Genomic DNA, 21,025 nt, shown 5'->3' with positions numbered 1-21,025 from the left:
TCATGTACTCAATTTTTGTGCTTGAACCCAACAATACCATATTACACATGGGTACATTTTGCTAATGGGAAAAATCTGGAAAATTCAAGCAGTGTGCAATGTATTTTTACGAGTAACATTTCTCTGATATCAAAACTGGTTATTGACATGGGAGAAAATAAAGAATCGTTAAGAATTGTCATTTAATCAAAGCAAAGTGATTTATGTTATACATGAGAAGTGTAAGAGTAACTTACATTAGCCGATAAGCGGGTTGCATTATTTAGAATTAACGTTCAGAAATGTAAGGGCTTGATTCCTGGGAATGATTGTATCTGTTACACAATCAGTGAGAACTTTGCAGGCAGATTCATTTTCGTGTGTCTTCAAGCTGTCTATGTTTCTCAACTATACTGTGGTGACTTTCCCAGCATAAAGTTAGGGGAACACATTTAACTTAAATTTTTCATTGAAATAAAGTATAAACATAAATACAGCCTGTTTCTTGTCCCAGAGTTTAGGGGCGAGGGTGTTGTACAATGATGGGTGTTGATCAGAGAGTATACATTAGCAAAATTAATATTTAAATCCACAACAATGCTCGACATAATATGTTAGGTCTGAACATGTTCTGATGCTGCATAAGTAAGAACTCTCTGATTTTCTGATGCTGCATACGTAAGAACGCTCTGATTTTCTGATGCTGCATACGTAAGAACGCTCTGATTTTCTGATGCTGCATATGTAAGAACTCTCTGATTTTCTGATGCTGCATACGTAAGAACTCTCTGATTTTCTGATGCTGCATACATAAGAACGCTCTGATTTTCTGATGCTGCATACGTAAGAACTCTCTGATTTTCTGATGCTGCATAAGTAAGAACTCATGATGCTGCAAACGTAAGAACTCTCTGATTTTCTGATGCTGCATACGTAAGAACTCTCTGATTTTCTGATGCTGCATACATAAGAACGCTCTGATTTTCTGATGCTGCATACGTAAGAACTCTCTGATTTTCTGATGCTGCATACGTAAGAACTCTCTGATTTTCTGATGCTGCATAAGTAAGAACTCATGATGCTGCATACGCAAGAACTCTCTGATTTTCTGATGCTGCAAACGTAAGAACTCTCTGATTTTCTGATGCTGCAAACGTAAGAACTCTCTGATTTTCTGATGCTGCATACGTAAGAACTCTCTGATTTTCTGATGCTGCATACGTAAGAACTCTCTGATTTTCTGATGCTGCATACGTAAGAACGCTCTGATTTTCTGATGCTGCATACGTAAGAACTCTCTGATTTTCTGATGCTGCATACGTAAGAACTCTCTGATTTTCTGATGCTGCATACATAAGAACGCTCTGATTTTCTGATGCTGCATACATAAGAACTCTCTGATTTTCTGATGCTGCATACGTAAGAACTCTCTGATTTTCTGATGCTGCATAAGTAAGAACTCATGATGCTGCAAACGTAAGAACTCTCTGATTTTCTGATGCTGCATACGTAAGAACTCTCTGATTTTCTGATGCTGCATACGTAAGAACTCTCTGATTTTCTGATGCTGCATACATAAGAACGCTCTGATTTTCTGATGCTGCATACGTAAGAACTCTCTGATTTTCTGATGCTGCATACGTAAGAACTCTCTGATTTTCTGATGCTGCATAAGTAAGAACTCATGATGCTGCATACGCAAGAACTCTCTGATTTTCTGATGCTGCAAACGTAAGAACTCTCTGATTTTCTGATGCTGCAAACGTAAGAACTCTCTGATTTTCTGATGCTGCATACGTAAGAACTCTCTGATTTTCTGATGCTGCATACGTAAGAACTCTTGTTTTTTTGTATTTTTATTCTCATTTCAGATCTTCATATCTCGGGCAAACAAGGCAATATCTCTCTCTTCTCAATTTCAATTCACTTGCAATGACCCAAGATTCTGTTAACTTGGTCATTAACAATTATGAATATGTTTAGGGGTCAGGGAAGATGAAAGGCCATTTCTAATGGGAAAGCATCTCTTGTTTGCTCTTGGAACGCGAGAAATTGATACAAACAGCAAAAGCACAACAAAACACATCAGGAACATTTTAAGCACGCGGCTCCTCCTTCACTCAAATTAATACTGGATGGAGAGCAGAAAACCAGACTAGTATGCCTAACCTGTTCCACTCTGCCATTTGCATTCATATTTCATGGCATGACTTGCTTTCATTCTACTGACCATCGTTTCACAGTAACCAGAGCTTGTTTAATCCACCCTATATGCATAATTATCTATGGGTGTCTGTGCATTGAGGACTGGCCATGCACACAGCCCCCTACTCACAGACATGTTTATCCTGAGACCCAGCCCTTCCTCTTGTACAGCTGTGTGAAGCTCCCAACAAGGCTAAGAATTGTACCACCAAGAAGTGACAGGTGTTTTTGCTTATTGCCTGGGTTCAGTTCAGATATTGCAAATCAGCACTTTTCGAAGCCCCCACGTTATTCATCAGTTTCAAGAAGACAATAAGTGTGCAAGACCTTCTATTGATGTTTTTCCTGTGAAAGTAAAATGTGAGTTTAATCAGAAAATATATATTTACTCATTTCTCATTATCGCTGTTGTCCATAGATGTTTCCATACAATTCGGTTCATGTGTTCTTCATTCCCACTACGAGGTTGTACCTGGAAACGGTTTCTCTGGCAGACCTGGATGTCTCCCTCTGACTGTGAAATTGGGTACAAACCTTACAATGCGGCCTCAATGGTGGTATTTGTTGTGGAGACCAGGCTCTCCAGCTCGGTGGCCAAGCTCTTTAACAGGTTTCTAGCAAAGGTGTAATCTCATAAGAGGTGGTAACCCATGTTGAATCCTGTGCAGCCTTACTGGCTGTTTTTTTAGCCTTTGAGTCCTGCTCAGTGCATGAAGGTATTCACTCGCAGCTTCCCTGGATGGCCATACAGGTGATGTCTGTGTGCTGGTTGGACAGTCTGTTCCATGCAATGTTCTGCCATGTGTGCTCTTTTGTAGGGTAGGGCACCTATCCGCTTGCAGACGCCCTTCTCCCGCATGCATGTGTAGCTCCCTTTTGTTGTCGACTGGTCCATGGTGACTGTCTCCAGCTGAAATTCCCTCACAACCCTCTTTGCTTTTGAGTAATACCAATATCGCAGACAAGTTTGAGGGCTATTGCTCTCCCACTTTGTTTGATCCTCACATCTAACTCCTGAGGCTGATTGCATGAGTATATTTGGTTCATGGCCACAAACTTTGTAATGTTTGGGTGGGTGCTGTGAAAAATGAATAAGCACGTAGAAAAGTATGCATTATGTACTTACCAATTCAAGCAGAACATTATTTTATTAAATATATATTTGTCAAACAAAGATCTCAGGTCATTTGTATCTTCCCAAGATGATCTTTAATTTATATGATGTAGCCAGGAGACCCCAATGGTGCTATTTGTCCACTAGCCCTTTCAAAACGAGTACAATAAGAGGGACCTAGACACTCCATTTCTGAATGGTAACGTTCTATCAGAAAATAATTTATAGGATTATTCTAGGTTTTGATAATTTAATTTGCTCAGTAAAACAAGCTTAGCGTTCTTTTTAAGTCTACATTATGCACAAGAAGTGATAATCAGAAATTAACATTGCACATTTTAAAGAGAAACAGTTTACAGTGTTAGTTTGTTTAAAAAACTGATCCTTAATAGCTTATTTTGCTCAGAATAAACACCATCTTGATGCTCTTCCTTCTTCTTTAGTGAGACAAGGCCATATTTAATGTTGCACGCTTGCCACGTGATTAGTTAGTAGTGCTGCACACTTGTCACAGTATGCACAAACACTAAAAAATAGTGCTAATTTTACTTGTAACCATTAAAAAACAGAACACTTCTTCACTGGTTGCTAGTGTTAGCAACAACAGAAATGGCTCTCCAAAATATGAGAGAGAGAGAGAGAGAGATAGAGAGAGAGAGAGAGAGAGAGACTGAGAGAGACCGAGAGAGACCAAGAGAGAGACCAACCGACCTACCTTGCAACCTCAGGCTGTAAAGCAATTTTCTCTTCTTCAGAAAGCACTTGAAAACATCACTCTTCAGGTAATATGTCCCATTACACAGCCCTGGACTCATATTGAGTCCATCTTCTTCCTTCTTTGTATAGTCCCATGTTCTCTCGTCTTCCTGTTCTTGTCACGCCCTGATGCTTGTGAGCTAGTGAGGCAGGTGAGTTGTGCTTGTGAGTTGTGAGGCAGGTAGTGCTAATGTTCGTGTCATACTCCGGATAGGGATAGTTGATGCATAATTGTCACCTTTGCTTCTATCAGACAGAATAAGAACTATTTCGGTTTCCAGTTCAAGGCATCCCCCCTTTTCTATCATCTGTTTTAGCTAAAGGTGGGGTTCTGAATATCATTCCCCATTGCCGTGTTTAATGACATTAAGCTCATAACATTGGCGTCAAATGTTTCTCTTAGCTGTAGTGGCCCCAACCATTTTCTGATTCGGTATTAAGAATTCTTGAATGAGGAGATGGAGGGTGTCATTTTTATTTTATTTGCATTTTTAAAACCTCACACATATTACAGGGATTGTTTGTTTTTAGCTGCATAATAGTATTTTTTTTGTCTTAGTTGCATATTTATAACGTGAGTTTCTAAGCGCAGACCCGGGGAATCGAACCTCTCTTGCTTCATGTCGTTTTGCTTCCAAGACAACACGTTGGCGCTGAGCTATCCCCCTGGGACATTTCTGCTGTGCGTATTTTGGGGCATGTAATGAAGCTGATTATTTCTGTTCAAAGGTTATCTCTGACTGGACATGCATATTCTTGGCATTGGGAAGATCTGTGTTTTTATTTGTCTGGTGCCGGTTATTTGTAATGCAATGTAAAGGGTGTGTTAATTTGATAGCGGGTCGGCAGGTGCCTAAACCTTTGGTGTTGATGGATAAAAGTAGCAAGGCCTCGTTGCCTGTGTGGCCATATGATAAACTCTATGTTGGTTGGGGTTGGTATCAACTGGGCAGGTCAGCCCTATGGGCATCCCCTGGATTGTAAAGTGCAAAGATTGACAGAATGTTTGCTGATAGAGCATGGATAGGGTCGGAGTCTGTTGGTGTAAGGATGCATGATTTTAGTGGTGAGGAGTTAGCTGAGGGCTGGGAGGGGATGGACGGCCCAGGGAGTTGGGTTTTTAGTGCCAGGCTCTTGGTTGTAGATTTCACTGATATTCAGGTGCTGGCAGTGCCATGCAGCAGAGGACCCATCAATATGTTTCAATGGCACGTTGCCTTTTTGACTAACTCCCTAAAAATGTCATTTTTTTGTACCCCCCTATTAGTTTACTACTTGGCAGTGCTTCATTTGTGGGGGTGTTGGCCTGGCCTTAGCCCTGGCACTTATTTTTGAGCCTCAGAACTTATCGTCTCAGACAAGGGGTGATAGTCAGTGCCTCCACCACCCCAATGAGCAGGCGCGAGCTGCAGTGTAACCCCAAATATGTCAACACTGTGGGGAGCAGCTGTGGGTGGTGGCAGCAGTGGGGCCCACCCGCAGTGTCACAGGAGTGCTAGAAAATATTTGGGCCCTGGCACTTATTTTTTACAAATTAAGCACTGAAACTTGAATTATTTTTCCCTAAAAGGGAGACGGTTCAAACTTCCTGCTGATACCTCCACCATTTCCCCTGCCTGTCCCCTAATTTTTTTTTTTTAAACCCTCTCGCTTTTTCCTTTTTGTAAGTAAAAAAAAATCATTATCTTCACAGAAACCCTATCTTACGCAGGGCAGTCATTTCAAGCCCTCAAACAAGGATTTCCTTTCTTTTTAGTGATGCCATTACACAACCCCCTCCGAAAAAGCTTGGGTCTTGATTGCTCGGCAGAGCTACCAAACGTGAGCCCCGGAAGCTACTGAGCCTGGTCTAGCCTCTTACTGAGATACTACATCAGTACCGCAGGGCGATTAAGCACCATGCCAGGGAAGGCATCAGGTGGTAGCCCCCGGACGCTACATTGTTCTCATCTCAAACCGTGTCCGTTGTATCGCAACGAGGTGGCACACACAGGGAGAAATGTGTCTGTGATTATTGAACTCATTTGAGATAGAGTTGCCAATGTCAAAGGTAGTTTGTATAACGCACAACTGCCATGGTATGGTCATGAGTTGATTCTGAGATGTTGCTCGTGCGTAGCCCCTTCTCCACTCCTGACTTGAAGATAAGCGAATATGCATATGTAGGGTAATTTCTTTCCCACTCTTTAGTAATGATTCTGTGTTAAAACAAATATATTTTGCACATCAAAATCATGTCACAAGAAGTTCATCGGATTGTACGTCACAACATCAAATTCTGGACAGTCAATATAGGTTTACAGGAATGATTCAAATGGTACAGCTTGCTCCGTTTTCAATTGCCCCATTTAACGCTCTTTCGCCGTGTCTAGCGTTGGAAACATAGCTCAGAGGGTTAATGCTGCTGTTACATCGATCTCTACACCGTCAACGTGCCGAATCCTGCCTGGCCCTAGACAGCATTTCATTGTCTGTGTTGGCTGATAATAGCAACAGTCATTGACACGTCAGTGTCAGGAGAAGCTGCGTTACGCAGGCCCCTTACTGACATAACTACTGTCGTGCTCGCGATCGCTACATTGCATGACATAGCATAGCGCGCCGTTTTTACTGGCTGTTTTTCCCCGCGTTCTTAAATTAGCGAGAAGCCCTTCTGACGCCGTTCTCGTCGCCCTGGTGACATCTTTCATTTCATAAACAGGGCCTTGCCTTTGCAATTTGGCACCCACTCTCAAGGCTGCAGCATTGTCGCACGATGGGGCCCTCACCGCCCCCCAAGGCCTGGCCTAAAAATAGCCCCGCAGACTGGAGCGTTCGTATGTTGAAAGACGGATCACGTGACGCGGCTTCCTTTCTAGGAACGAATTACCACTTAATAAAGGACAGGGCAGGGGGCAACTCCAGAGTGGTGGACTAACCTATATGGGGGTGGGTAGATGTGATTACTGGCTTCCCCACCCCCTCCCTGTGTACGTGTGTGCCTGTCTGATGCCAGTGGCTGTGTCAAGCCATGCAAGGAATCTGTGAGCGTGTAAGCGGATGTCCCACCCTACGCATGGTGTCCCACTGTTGAGGGAGGTGGGCATGTCTGGCTCCTCTTACCTATACACTTACATATACTTTGATACTATATACATTCAGGGCCGGCCTTAGGGTAGGGGTGCACGGGTGATTGCCCGGTGTGCCATTAGCAACCCCACCATGCCAGCTCGGGGGAGTCTTTCAAGGTCTTCACCGCGCTGGCGTGGTGGGAGAAGGCACAGCAGGTGCCCTATTGTAATGCACCCCTGCCTTTGACATGGTCAACTATACCATCCTTTTCAACCGTCTCCGTGACAACCTGGGTATCACCGATCAGGCTCTGGCCTGGCTGACCTCTTTCCTCTCTGATTGAGCCTAACGGGTCCAACTTGAGTCCTTCCTTTCATCTATCTCCCTTTCTACCTGTGGCGGTCCCCAGGGGTCTAACCTCTCACCCTGGCATTTTAACCAATACCTGGCAACTCTTGCCCACTGCATTGCCATTTTCAACTCCAATTTCCAGTGCCATGCAGATGACACTCAACTAATTTTCAGACAGCCCTCGACCACCTCCTCTCCTTCTCTCATCTCCGACTGTCTATCTGCCATTCAGGAGTGGTGTGCCACCAAGGGTCTCTGCCTGAATGCCAGCAAGATGGAGATTCTCCTTATCGGCACACCTCCACCCTCCTTTCCCCTCAGTCTTTGGCCGGCCTCCCTCGGCCCTCCTCCTACCCCTTCCCCCGAGGCTAAGAACCTCAGGGTCATCTCTGATTCCACACTGTCGTTCTCTTCCCACATCTCTGTCTCAAAAAACAAAAACAAAAAAGTTCTCCTGCACCTCCTCAGAGGTATTCTGCCTTTCCTCTCCTTCCCCCAGAAGCTCACTGTCTCCCAAGCTCTGGTACTATCTAGACTGGACTATTGTAACAGCCTCTTTCTAAATCTACCTGCTTCTACTCCCTGCCCTTTGAAACTTATGCAGAACCGGACTGCAAGACTTGTCCTTGGCCTAAAGCCCTGGGATCACATTTCTCCAGCCTTTGAAATCTCTCCATTGGCTCCCAGTGGCTGCAAGGATTAACTTCAAGGCCCATTCTATTGTCCACAAAGCTTTCTGGGGCCTGGGCCCAAAATACCTTCAGTTCTCCCTCCGTAAATACCCCCCACCCCCCCACAAGCTCTTTGCTCCTCCGTCTCTAACTCCCTCAGGGTCCGTCGTTTTTCAAAGAAACGAGCTGGGGACTCCCTCTGGAACATCTCCCTGCCTTTCTTAAACTTGAGAACCACCTCAGGTTCTGGAAGAACCTCTAGACCTTCCTCTTTGCTTCTGCCTTTGTTCCTTCTCCCCCCTGCTGATCACTTCTGTCTTGGCATTGCGCACCTGGTCACCCTCTGACTTTCGGGCCCAGGTAACTGTTCACCCTGCCACCCACCCGCACTGCCTCCCAGCACTGGGGTCTGTATCTGTAACCCTACAGTCCCCCACCCCTGCTTTTTCTGCACTTATCTGGCACACCCTTTCTGTTGCCTTATACCTAGCACTTGCCACCTGCTGTGTGCACTATCACTATTTTTTGCTCTTATCATTTATTTATTTTTGTTTTATTTATTTATTTTCTCCTTTCCTCATCACCCCCCCCTCCACCATTCCGGCACCAGCACTTTCCCCTGATTCCTCTGCCCTGCACTTGCACGTTCTCAATGTCACTGGGCCTATTAAGATCATTGTTTTTAGTTTCTCCCTTGTTCCCCTCCATTGCCTTGTAGCGCTTTGAAACACTTGTGTACAGGCGCGATACAAATACAATATCAATATCAATATCAACCATATAGCATAGATGATTTTGCATCTGCGCCTATTGAAAAATGTGCCGCCCCTCCCCCGCATGACATGGGGTGCGTGGGGGGAGGATGTTCGGGCACCACATTTTTGTTTTAGGTCGCGGGGCACTGTCGCTGCTAAGGCTGGCCCTGTATACAATGTAAATTCTTAAAGGGACCTAGCACTGAATGCACTTGGGTCTCCAGCATCTTCGTCATTATTACAGTAGAGTTTGTGACAGACTGATGTCTGTAGAAACATTGTTGGGGGTGTTTAGGCGCTTTGCAAAGTCTGAATCAGCTGTCCTCTTAGTGAGCGGTTTTTGTGGTGCCGGCGACCGGCTCAGCTTCAGGGCGATGTGACGCAAAGGAAAAGCTCCTCCGTCCACGGACCTGCTTCATGGCATTCAACTTTGTGCATGTGCAGACTTGAACAATCGAGGCTAATAATTCCAGCACCTTTGTGGAGTCTGCCATCAAGGCACCTCGTTTCTTTTGCTACCTGCTGAGTTCAGACAACCACGGCAACAAAGGACAGGGCGGCCTGCAACTGCTAACCATCTGTGCCATGTAGCTCGCAACATCATCACCTCCATTTCTCCATTCGCCAAGCGAGCCATCCATTCCTTGGAATCATTGGCTACAGCTGTTTATGACCCACGCGCTAGGTTAATATGGGAGCTCCATATGGGCGTCCAGCCTATGGGCATCTTCCGTTAAAGGCATTGCATTAAAGGGTAATCTCCCAGCCTTCTTCCCTCAGCCTCTTGCCTATGAGCCTTTGCTTTGCCGTGTCCTGCTGCTTGTCTGTAAGTATCCATTATTGCTTCTTCTCAGCCTCACCTTCAACATTACAATTCTCAAGCTAGCTCTTCCTATCCCTTCTACATCTCTCTGCAGTCTCCTACGCTCAGAACCATCATCTCTTCTCCTCAACACCATTCATCTTCTCGATCCATTATTCTACCCATTCCCAAAACCTTCTCAATCCCAGCTTTCATTCCTCCACCTCTTCTCACACCTACTCCCTGGGTCTCTCTATTTCTCAGATTCAATGTTGCAATACTTCCACATCTCACTCTCTTTCTATTAATGTTTGGATTGCGCAGTCTGTCTGTAATAAAACTTCCTTTACCTCTGACTTCTTCCTTACTCATTCGCCTTCACTTTACCTCATTACCCTTGCCAAAACAGATCTCTCCCTCTGATTCTGCAACCCTTGCTGCACTTCATGCCTACACCTTCACCCGCTCCCCCGTCTCACTGGCAGGAGTGGTGTTCTAGGGCTGTTTTTATCTTACAAACTTCCTATCTCTCCTACTCCCCATCTCCCGCTAATTCTCTTTGTTTCAAATACTCTATCTCCATAATCACTCACCACAGCGCAATACCTATTATCTCTCTTTATGGCCACCAGGTGTCACAAGTTTCTCCGCTTCTCACCTGTTTCTCCTTACTTGCGACCTTCTTGGAAGTGGCTTCCTTCTTTCGTACTGTCCGAGAATTGTTGAGGCCTGGGTGCGGGTCTTCGGATTCCAACGTGAGTTCTCCGGCTGTCCTTTGCCGGGTAGCGTTCAGTGTCCAGGACATGGAGCCAGGAGGGAGATAGAGTTCCAGGCTCGGAGTGAACCGAAGCGCCATAGGACCGAGCTCAGGATTAATCCAGGAATAAGGCATGGATAACAGGTAAGGAGGAAAACGAGTGGGGCTCCAGGAATAAGAAGAAAGGAAATAAAGAATCAAAAAAGAGTACGGAAGCGGACTCCGACAACACACATCTAACTACTCCAAGCAGTAGCTTTGAGACGCGCATAGCCGCAGGGGCGTGGCTGTTTTCTAGGAAGTTGAACGTAATGCGCAAGGGCTGGTGTGCAACATTTTGGAATTGTCGGCCATGTTGGAAGGATCACGGAGTTCATACCGCGGTGCATCATGGATCATGAAGTTCAGAATGGATGAATTTGCCGGTTCATGACAGTATACCTCATCCTAAACCCTGCACCTCCAGGTTTGCCTGGGTGGATTTGATGATATCTTTGTATTAAACGGGTGGCATTCATGTTTCAGACAGGTTCCAGGTGTGCTCGCTGGGAGGATATCCTTTCCATTCAAGCAGATACTGGAGTTGACCTCGTCTGTACCTGGAATCACATATCCTAGAGACCTCGAATTCAAGTTGATTATTGATGATTACAGGAGTAGGTCTTGGAGCAGTTCGGGTGGATTGTACAAATGGTTTTAACAAGGAAGTGTGGAAGACCAGGTGAATCCTTTTCCACGATTCAGGAAGTTGGAGTCGGAAGGCCACTGGATTAATTATTTCCTTTATGGAGAAGGGCCCATAATACTTGGGGGCCGGTTTATTTGGTCGCAGATGTCGAGGAAGAAGTTTCAAAGACAGCCATACCTTATCTCCCACTGCATAAGAAGGGCTTGGTCTCTTTTTGGTGTCTGCATGTCGTTTGACATCTTTTCTGGCCTTTTCCAGTCGTTCCTTGACATCTTTGTGTACGTTGACCAGTGTTTCAATCCAGGAATCGACCGCAGGAACTGGGGTAGGATGTGGAAGAACAGATGGTAGAAATGAAGGATGAAATCCTTGACTGCAAAAGAATGGACTAGTCTTGATAGCTGAATGATCCGAATTGTTGTAAGCGAATTCAGCCACAGGAATCAAAAGCGACCACTCATCCTGGACTTTGGTGGCGCAACAGCGAAGGTACTGTTCTAGGGTCTGGTTGACTCGTTCAGTTGCTCCATTGGTCTGTGGATGATATCCTGAAGACAACGCATGCTGGATTCCCAATATTTGACATAGTTGTTTCCAAAACTGGGATATGTATTGGGGTCCTCTGTCGGAGATGATCTTGGAAGGTAGTCCATGAAGCCTAAATATGTGTTCCAGGAAAATTCCAGCCTATTCAGATGAGGATGGTAGCTTGAACAAGGGTGTAAAGTGAGCCATATGTGTAAACAAATCGATGGTAACCATTATGGTTGTGTATCCTCTGGATGGGGGTAATTCCATGATAAAATCCGTGGCGATGATTTCCCAAGGTCGTGTGGGCATAGCTAGTTGGTGTAAGAGACCTGCTGGCTTTCTGTTATCATGTTTATTCTGGTTGCATACTGCACAGGATTGGACATATGTTCTTATGTCGTCAATCATCCTTGGCCACCAGAATTGCCTCTGTATAAGATGGAGGGTGGTGGTGATGCCTCAATGTCCTGAATGGAGGGTATCATGGCATAGATTCGTAATCTTATGTCTCAGTTCTTGTGTAGGTATTGCCAGCCGTGTTTCCTTGAGAGATATCCGTCCTTCATCATGAGGTTCCTTTGATTCTTCCCTTTGTATTCCTTCCAGAGTTCGGAAGAAGGTGTTTTTGCACGAATGTCCTCCAGGAGAGAAATGGCTTGAGCCACAAACACGGTGTCAGGAAAAATCTTAGGAAAGGTCCGTGCTTCGAGGGGCTCATAATCGAGACATCTGGACAAGGCATCTGCAATGATGTTATGTGTTCCAGGAAAGTGGTGAATTTGAAATTGATATTGGGCAAAAAAGAAGGTCCAACGGGCCTGACGGCTGTTTCTGCACTCCAGAGACTGTAGAACTTGTAAATGTCGATGGTCTGTACGAACTTGTACTGGGTGTTAGGCACCCAAAAGAAGATGACGCCAGTCGGTGAAGGCTTGTCGGATGGCTAACAGCTCCTTCTCCAGGATGGAATAATGAGTCTCACTGGGAGTCAGGGTGCGGGATAAGTATGCAATAGCATGCTCCATCTTGTCCTCAAGTTCTTGTTTCAAGACTGCTCCAATGGCATAGTAAGATGCGTCTGTTTCCACGAAGAAGGGTCGATCTATATCAGGTTGAGCTAGGATTGGAGCTCGAGTGAATTCCTGTTTCAGTTGTTGAAAGGCCTTCTCTTGAGCCATGGACCATTGAAACGGAATGTCCTTCTTTAAGAGTGTTACAATGGGATGCACTATGTCAGAAAACGCAGGTATGAATTCTCTGTAAAAATTAGCAAGTCCCAGGAAGGATTGGATCTGGTTAACAGTAGTGGGAGTGGGCCAAGACAGGATGGAATCAACCTTGGAAGGATCCATTCCGATACCTTTGGAACTAAGTAAAAATCCAAGATAATGAACGGTTGATACGTGGAAAAGGCATTTTTCGGGGCTTGGCCAGGAGCTTGTGTTCACGTGGGAGTTGTAAAACTTCTTTTAAATGTTCTTGATGGGCCTGAGGTTCATTGGAGTAAATTAGTATATCGTCCAGATATACAATGACAAAAAGGAACAGCATGTCAGAAAAAACCTGATCCATGAAAAGTTGAAAAACTACGGGGGCATTGGCGAGACCAAAGGGCATTACCAGATACTCTAAGTGGCCAAAGGGAGTTCTGAAGGCCGTTTTCCACTCATCGCCTTCCCTTATGAGAATGAGATGGTAAGCACCTCTGAGATCAAGTTTAGTGAAAATGACAGCACCCCTCACTGCCTCCATAATGTCTGAAATAAGTGGTAGCAGATAGCGGTCCTTGAGAGTGCATTGGTTGAGGCCACGGTAATCCAGACAAGGTCGAAGTTCCTTAGTGTCTTTTTTAGGAACGAAGAAGAGGGAAGCACTGGCTGGGGATTTGGAAGGTCGGATAGTACCATTTGTCAAATTGGTGTCCAGATATTCTCGGAGGGCTTTCTTTTATGGTTCAGATAAAATGAACATTCTTCCAAATGGAATCACCACAGATGGGTCTGTATCTATGGCACAATCCTCTGGTCTATGAGGTGGGAGAGCTTGAACAATGGCTGTTGAAAATACATCTGAGTATGTTTGGTACACCTGAGGAATTTGGATAATGTTGGATACAGTTACGGATGGTTACTTGTGCTCGTGGAAGTCCGCTGAAGGACCTTGCAATGTGGCAAGAGATAAACAATGGGACATGCAATGTTCTGAACCAGAGTGTTTGTGAGCAGACTTCAAATTGGGTCCTCTCTGTTTTGGCGTGAAGGGAACTTTGGATAAGAGGAGGCCGAAAACACCACCACCATGTCGATCTCCTGAGTTCACACGAACAAAGGATAAGGAGCCAAGAATGCTGCAACAAGAAGCCGAGTCGAGGAATCGCTGGTGACCCTCTGGAAGGTTTGGCACCCTGAGCCCGCTGTCGTCCTGCGAGACCCCTCTGCATCTGATCGTCCTAGAAGGTCTGCGAAGACGCTTCGACCCATTGGAATAGTGGGAGAAACTATTCTCGGCACCTTCATCAAACACTGCGAGTAAGCCTCTTCAGAAGTGTCCCTGGGCAAACCAGTGGGCTGACCAGTTTACGCAGGACGTTTGCTCTGTCACCGCTGCGGTTTCGAGGAAGCCCTCAAAACTTGGTATACTGCTTGCTCTGTGTCCCCGGCACCCTCACACCAAATTTCGTATACTTGGCATTCCCAGGTCTGAAGTGAGACGAGTGCACCCGGACTGGAGTAAACACGGTTACTGTGTTGCCCTGCTGTAGCAACGACCTGTGCAAGTTTGCTGCACTTGTGACCCTCTTGACCCTGAAGCCTGCTACCGCGGAAACTACACGGTGTCGAGACGTCCTGATTGTCGCATTCGAACCAGCCAGTGAAGTGAACCGAACTGGCGAAGTCTGGGTCTGCCTGCATCGGGGACCGGTGAGTAGTCCATACCCCAACCGGTGGCCCTAGCGCAGGAGCCCATTTCTTTTCCACCGCTGTTGCGAAATAGAGACTCTATCCCGCACTCTCAACCTTCCTCTGCCCGCAAGTGGCGGTCCTGCTTGAATAGTGGGGACTTGTTCTTCATCGACCGTATCCACCTTCCTGAGCTACTAGTGACCCCTTGACGAGACCCTATTTTGTCCAGTGGCACAAGCGTGTGCATGTACTATTGAGCATAAGGCTCCTCTCTTCGTAGGGCTTGGACTGCCTCTTAGTTAGGTGTATCATTGATGTGGAACTGGGTCTAAAGATTACTGCACTGCCTGTTTTCCTCCCCATCTAGGTGGTCTACATATTTCGTGCTTCTGAATCCGTTAGACCCCTCTGGTCTTGTATATATATCGTGTTGATTGTGATGTGTTGGTTTACTTCAGTATTTTCTTTGCTATGGTCTATGTTACAAAGGCCTTGTAATAAATGTGTCTATATTTTTTATATAACACCTGTTTGGAGTAATTTGTAAGCGTCCTTGCTTTGCTAATAGCGCCGGATTTCGAGTTCGGCGGGAATGTAATTCCCCATTCCCCATTGAGCCCATTCGGGAATGCCCCATTCCCCATTGGGCTCTATGGGGAAAATTTGCGCTCATACCGCCGGCAGATTTCCCGCCAGCGTTAATAGCTTGCATTTTCGGCGGATTTCCCCCCAGCCAAGAGCTGGGGCGAAATCCCCCGAAGTCCTGATTTGGCGGATCCTTAAATCCGGCGGTAATAGCGCGACCGCCGGATTTAAGGGTTGCCGCCAAAGTCGTGATGAGGCCCTTAGTCTTGACTGCCTGCCATAGCTACTCTGATTGGTCTGGCTTGTCCAGAGGTTACCCTGTTCCAAGAAACTAGGTTGGCCTCCTTCTGCACCTCTGCCCCTCCAGGTCAGAGTTCAGAAATCCCTCTTAACAACTACCTCTTTGGTTTCTTGAGGAATGTGATGGTTGACAACCCAATCATGATCTATCAAAATGCCCATGGCACCGCAGTCCACTAGGGCCAGGATGGGGTAGGATTCTTCTTTGGTAGGTGACACGAATGTCTGTGGAATCACTAGAGTGTTCTGTCCTGGAGATTTCAAGGAATGAATAGATGAGGAGCAGACACCTTTCTCCCAAAGCTGTGCTCTGCTTAGGATTGGGAGCTGGCATTTCCCGAATCCCGAGGTGGTGCTATAGGACATTCTCTTACAAGGTGTTCAGAGGCACAATACATGCACAGTCCAGTATTAATCCGACGGATCCTTTCTTGGGGAGAAATTGGTCCTCGGAAGGCACCTAATTGCATGGGCACTGGATCTGAGGCTTGCGAAGTAGCTGTTTCTTTGGGGCAGGGATAACCTGTGGCTGCCCTTGCGGATGTTGACTTAGACTTCCTTTTCTCTGCCATTCTTTCCTGGATCCGGAAATCAATCTGTAGGGAGAGGTCCATGAGAGCTTGGAAGGAACTTGGGCGAGCTACTCTAGCTAATTCGTCCTTTATCTTGTCATTTAAACCTCTTCGAAAGAGGGTGAAGCTGGCTTCTTGGGACCAATCAGCTTCTTTTACTAGCTGTTTAAAGCAAGTCACATAAGTGAACATATCCTGAGTCCCTTGTTGGAATTCAAGCAGTATTTCTTGTGCACTATAAACAAGTTCTGGACGATCAAACATGGCCTTAAGGGCTTCCACAAACCCATCGTAATCATCCAGGGGAGGATCACCCGCATTGACTATGGGAGTTGCCCAGGTTAAGGCATTACCCGTGAGATGAGATATCATCAATCCGACCTTTGCTTGTGGAGTGGAAAAATAGTACGGTTTGAAGGTGAAATGTACTAAAGAAGAATCAAGGAAGGCACGCAATATTTTTGATGATCCGTCATATTTGTCCACTACTCCCTCTACCAGGACGTTTTCCTTGGCTGCAGAGTCATGGGATAAGACTAACTGCTTTAACGCTGCATTCTCAGCCTTGAGGTTTTGGACTTCAGTGGTTAATTCATGCATACCTCTCATGAGGTCTTGAACTGCAGCTTTTGTATCAGGCTTGAGGCGTCTCAATCTGTCTCAAGTTTCTCCCCTTCTCACCTGATTCTCCTTACTTGCGACCTTCTTGGAAGTGGCTTCCTTCTTTCATACTGTCCGAGACTTGTATAGGCCTGGGCACGGGTCTTCGTATTCCAGCGTGAGTTCTCCGGCTGTCCTTCACCGGGTTGCGTTCAGTGTCCAGGACGTGAAGCCAGGAGGGAGATAGAGTTCCAGGCTCAGAGCGAACTGAAGCACCGTAGGACCGAGCTCAGGATTAAACCAGGAATAAGGCACGGATAAGAGGTAAGGAGGGAAACGAGCGGGGCTCCAGGAATAAGAAGAAAGGAAATAAAGAATCAAAAAGAGTACGGAAGTGGACTCCGACAACACACATCTAACTACTCCAAGCAGTAGCATTGAGACGCGCAGAGCTGCGGGGTCGTGGCTGTTTTCTAGGAAGTTGAACGTAATGCGCAAGGGCTGGTGTGCAATGTTTTGGAATTGTCGGCCATGTTGGAAGGATCACGGAGTTCATACCGCGGTGCATCATGGACCATGAAGTCCAGAATGGATGAATTTGGCGGTTCATGACACCAGGTCTGGTAGGTCAATTGTTTGACCACCTCTCCCAACTAATTGACTGTCTTGTTCCGATTACCGCCTCATTGTCATTGGAGACTTTATCCTCCACTCTATATCTCTGCTGCTGTGTCGAGTGACTTTAACTCTCTTCTTCTTAACCACTCAATCTCTTCTGTCCACTCTCTGCCCACCCATTCAAATGGATACTCCCTTAAGCTTATTTTGATCTCCTCTCAACTCGCTGTCTCTAATTTCTCCATCTCTCATTCTACCTCTGATCACTCTATCACCTTTGCCTCAATCTCCACTCCTGCGTTGTCCTCACTCTCTCCATCTAACACTACGGTTACTAAGCAAATGTTTCCCTCCTCCAAACTCCTGACTACCTCTCTGACATACACCACTTTCCTATGATGAACTCACATTTCCATCCACCGAACGAGACTTTATTAACATTAATAATGCTCTCTATGCTTCCTTCTCCTCTTGCCAACCTCATTCCACATTTACTCCTCAATCCTTTCCTCCACGGACCTGGATTACACCTCTCATCCACACTCTGAAAACAACAATGTGGAAAATTGTTCACACTTGCAAGGTGAAGAAACTCCTCATATCTCCAACACTACCTCACTGCTCTTCAAATTTATTCCTTGACTCTTGACTCTGCCAAAAGTGACTTCCAGCTGTCCTTCATTTTATCTCAATCCTCTCAATCCAGGTGCCTCCAAAAATCCCTCAACACAATTCTCTCACCTCCTAAACCCTCCTCCATCTGCTCCACACTTTCTGCAAATGATCCTGCGCCCTACTTGTAAAACTTCAACCATTCACATTACCCTTGCCACTTACTTTCTATACACTTCTCTTTCTCACTTTTCTCCATCGCTTCTACCCTCCTCTCCCGCTACTATGTCTTTCTTTACCGTCACCAACCCATTTGAGATTCTTGCACTACTCCTCATGGCTAACCCTTCCCGTGCCCCCACAGAACCACAGCCCCCACACATTGTGAAGCACAACCCCCAGTGTTGCTCCACATCTTACTTCCCTCTTTAACTCCTCTCTTGATGATCTTACTTGTCCCTCATCTTATAAGTCAGCTAATGTCATCCCTCTCCTTAACGCACCTAGTCTTGATCCTAACTGTTCTGCTAACTTTCATCCTGACTCTCTTCTACCACACTAATCAAAAAGCCTAGAGTGAGTGGTATTCAGCCGCCTCACTGAATTCCTTGATACTCACAACCTCCGGGGCTGCCTTCAATGTGGCGTCTGACCCCTGAATTCTACCAAGACAGCTCTCCTCAATGTCAGCAACTTCATCTCTTCTGCATGTCTCGCAAACCTTTAATCTATTCTTGTTCTTCTCAACTTCTCTGCTGCCTTAGATACTGACAACCATTCTGACCATCTCTCTATATTTTCTCTCCTTGGCATCAGAGATAGTGTACCGCTCACCTGATTCCCACGGAGGCGCCAACCTGTTCTGGACTGCTATGACCTCTTCTAAGGTGATGCGCAGGACTCGGAAGACGGACTGGACCGGACCCCCAAACCTCACCTGTCTGGCCCGTGGAAGAATCCTTCTGTAGATGGAAAAGGGGATTAACTGTCTGCTGGATAATGTGTCGGATTCACCCCTTCCCCCTCTCACACTCCTCGAACCACCTCCGCGATTCGACGTAGAGTCTCACCTTAGAGTCTGAAAGGACGAGCTCTCCATCCTGCTTCCGATGCAGGGGCGCGTTGATTTCCAGTTACTTCACTGGATCTCGGGTTTGGTGAGTATTCAACTCCGCTTCACTTTTCCGATATGAGGCCGTAAGTATTCAGTTGCAAAAGTTCAAGCCTTAATTGTCCGTTGTCCTTTTCTCTATTTCAGATGTAGGATGAAGATTCCGCGTAGAAGAATGGATTCGCCGAAGGTAAACTCTGGTGAGTCTTTTTGATGGATGGTTCTCTTAGTGATCTTGCATTCACCCACTAATGTGTGTGTCTTTTTCCCCTTAGGGGCCGGGGTACGGAAGTGCCAAAGAAGCGGCGCCGACCCGAGGTGAGGAAAGATTGTCCCAACAATAATCAGGTAAGTCTTAAGGTGGAAGAATCAGGCCTTCCTCGATCTGTTCCTTCGCTCACCTTTGTTTTGTCTCTTTTTTCCCCTTAGGGGCCGGGGTACGGCAGTGCCAAAGAAGCGGCGCCGACCCGAGGTGTGGAAAGATTGTCCCAACAAAAATCAGGTAAATCTTAAGGTGGAAGAATCAGGCCTTCCTCAATCTGTTCCTTCGCTCACCTTTGTTTTGTATCTTTTTCTCCTTAGGCGCTGAAAGGGGACGGATTGTGCCAATGGTCGCTGAAGAGCCCGAGGGCGCCTCGTGAAGGTGAGTGGAATGCGGCGCTGCAGCGAACGATGCGATGCGCTTCTGAAAATAATGTCTTTTCTCAGGATCGTCGGAGTGATGGTTCCGGACTCCGGATGGAGGTAGGTAAAGTTCAATTATTCACCTTTCTCTTCTTTCCTTCCTTTTCAGGTGTTCCAGGTTGCAGGTGGGCGTGGCTGGAGCCAGGATGCAGGAGCAGACACGGTGAGCGTCCAGCTGCTAGATGCAGAACAACGCAAAGCGTGAGCTGCTGTCTGGGCGTGGTTTAAATAGCCCCCAAAGTAGTTCCAGGTAAGTATTCTTCCTCAGCCATGCCCGAGGGGTAAAATAGTCCCATAGGTAAAATAGTCCCTTTCAGACCTCAAGGAGGTCTGGATCCAGCAGCATGGTCTGCATCAGGTAAGTCCATCCAAGCACTCCCACAATGAGCCTGGCGCCTATGGTGCCAGGACTGATGCCTTCTATGAGCCTGGCGCCAAAGGCGCCAGGACAATGTCCAAAGAGCCCCTATAAGGGGTTGCTGGGTCCCTCCCTGGGGACATTATGTCTGCTTTCGGGGACGCTGGGCCTGAACTGGCTTCCCGGGAGTAGGCATCATGACAGATAGGGTCCTTGCTTCATACCTTGCCCCTGCACACTTTCAGGTGTCCCGGAACAGTCTTAGTTCCCCACTCACCCCCTTATTGTTGGAGTTCCCTGAGGTTCTGTCCTTGGTCCACTTCTTTTCACTCTGCATACTTCAGCTCTTGGCGACCTGATCTCCTCTTACGGCTTCTCCCATTAACTATTCGCTGATGACATTAAGATATATTTTTCCTTGCCCTCCTTATCCAATGAGCTGTTGCCGAAAATGTCACTCAGCCATCAAATATTGGATGCCACCTCACTCTCTCATCCTCAATTACACTAAGACTGAAGTTCTCTACCTCCTAGCCAAACAGACAATCCCTTTCCCCCACCTCCTCTTCTCTTCGCTGCTGACTAACTTCCTTACTCTGCTTCTGCTCATGACCTTGGAGTCATTTTAAACCCATCTCAGAACTTCTCACCCGTCATCTCCAAATCTGCTTCTGCAGCCATAGTCAACCTCCTCAATATCAGAAAAATCCATCATATTCTTCCCTTCAATACTGCTAAACATTGAATGTCTTCCTTAGTCCTTTCTAGATCTGACTTCTGTGCCAGTTCCCTCTATGGCCTCCCCAATGATGCCTTTACACCTCTAGGGAAAGTCCTCAACTATGCGGTCCACACACTTTTAACCTTTCTCACTTCATATCTACCTCCTCTGCCCGTTACCGGATTGGCTCGCTATCGATGAAACAAATAGCTAAGTATAAACGACTTCTCATCATCTTCAAAACTATCCATGGATTGCCCCACTCTACTTATCGGCTCATGTCACTCCCTACTCTCCCCCT

The 21,025-nt window shown here is 46.2% G+C and overlaps 1 protein-coding gene across 1 annotated transcript; it reads right to left on the bottom strand.

Moving 5' to 3' along the window:
• Window positions 1-562: 562 nt before the first annotated feature.
• On the bottom strand, window positions 563-1,807 carry LOC138568858 (golgin subfamily A member 6-like protein 22). Its single transcript, XM_069646633.1, has one exon. It carries the CDS (start codon window positions 1,805-1,807, stop codon window positions 563-565), a length of 1,245 nt encoding a protein of 414 aa, XP_069502734.1.
• Window positions 1,808-21,025: the final 19,218 nt, after the last annotated feature.

Source organism: Ambystoma mexicanum, chromosome 2q (genome assembly GCF_040938575.1).
Source record: "Ambystoma mexicanum isolate Mex_15411 chromosome 2q, UKY_AmexF1_1, whole genome shotgun sequence".
NCBI classification, from domain to species: domain Eukaryota; kingdom Metazoa; phylum Chordata; class Amphibia; order Caudata; family Ambystomatidae; genus Ambystoma; species Ambystoma mexicanum.
Note: the sequence above shows the minus strand (reverse complement) of the source record. Positions and strands in the feature narration are given on the sequence as shown.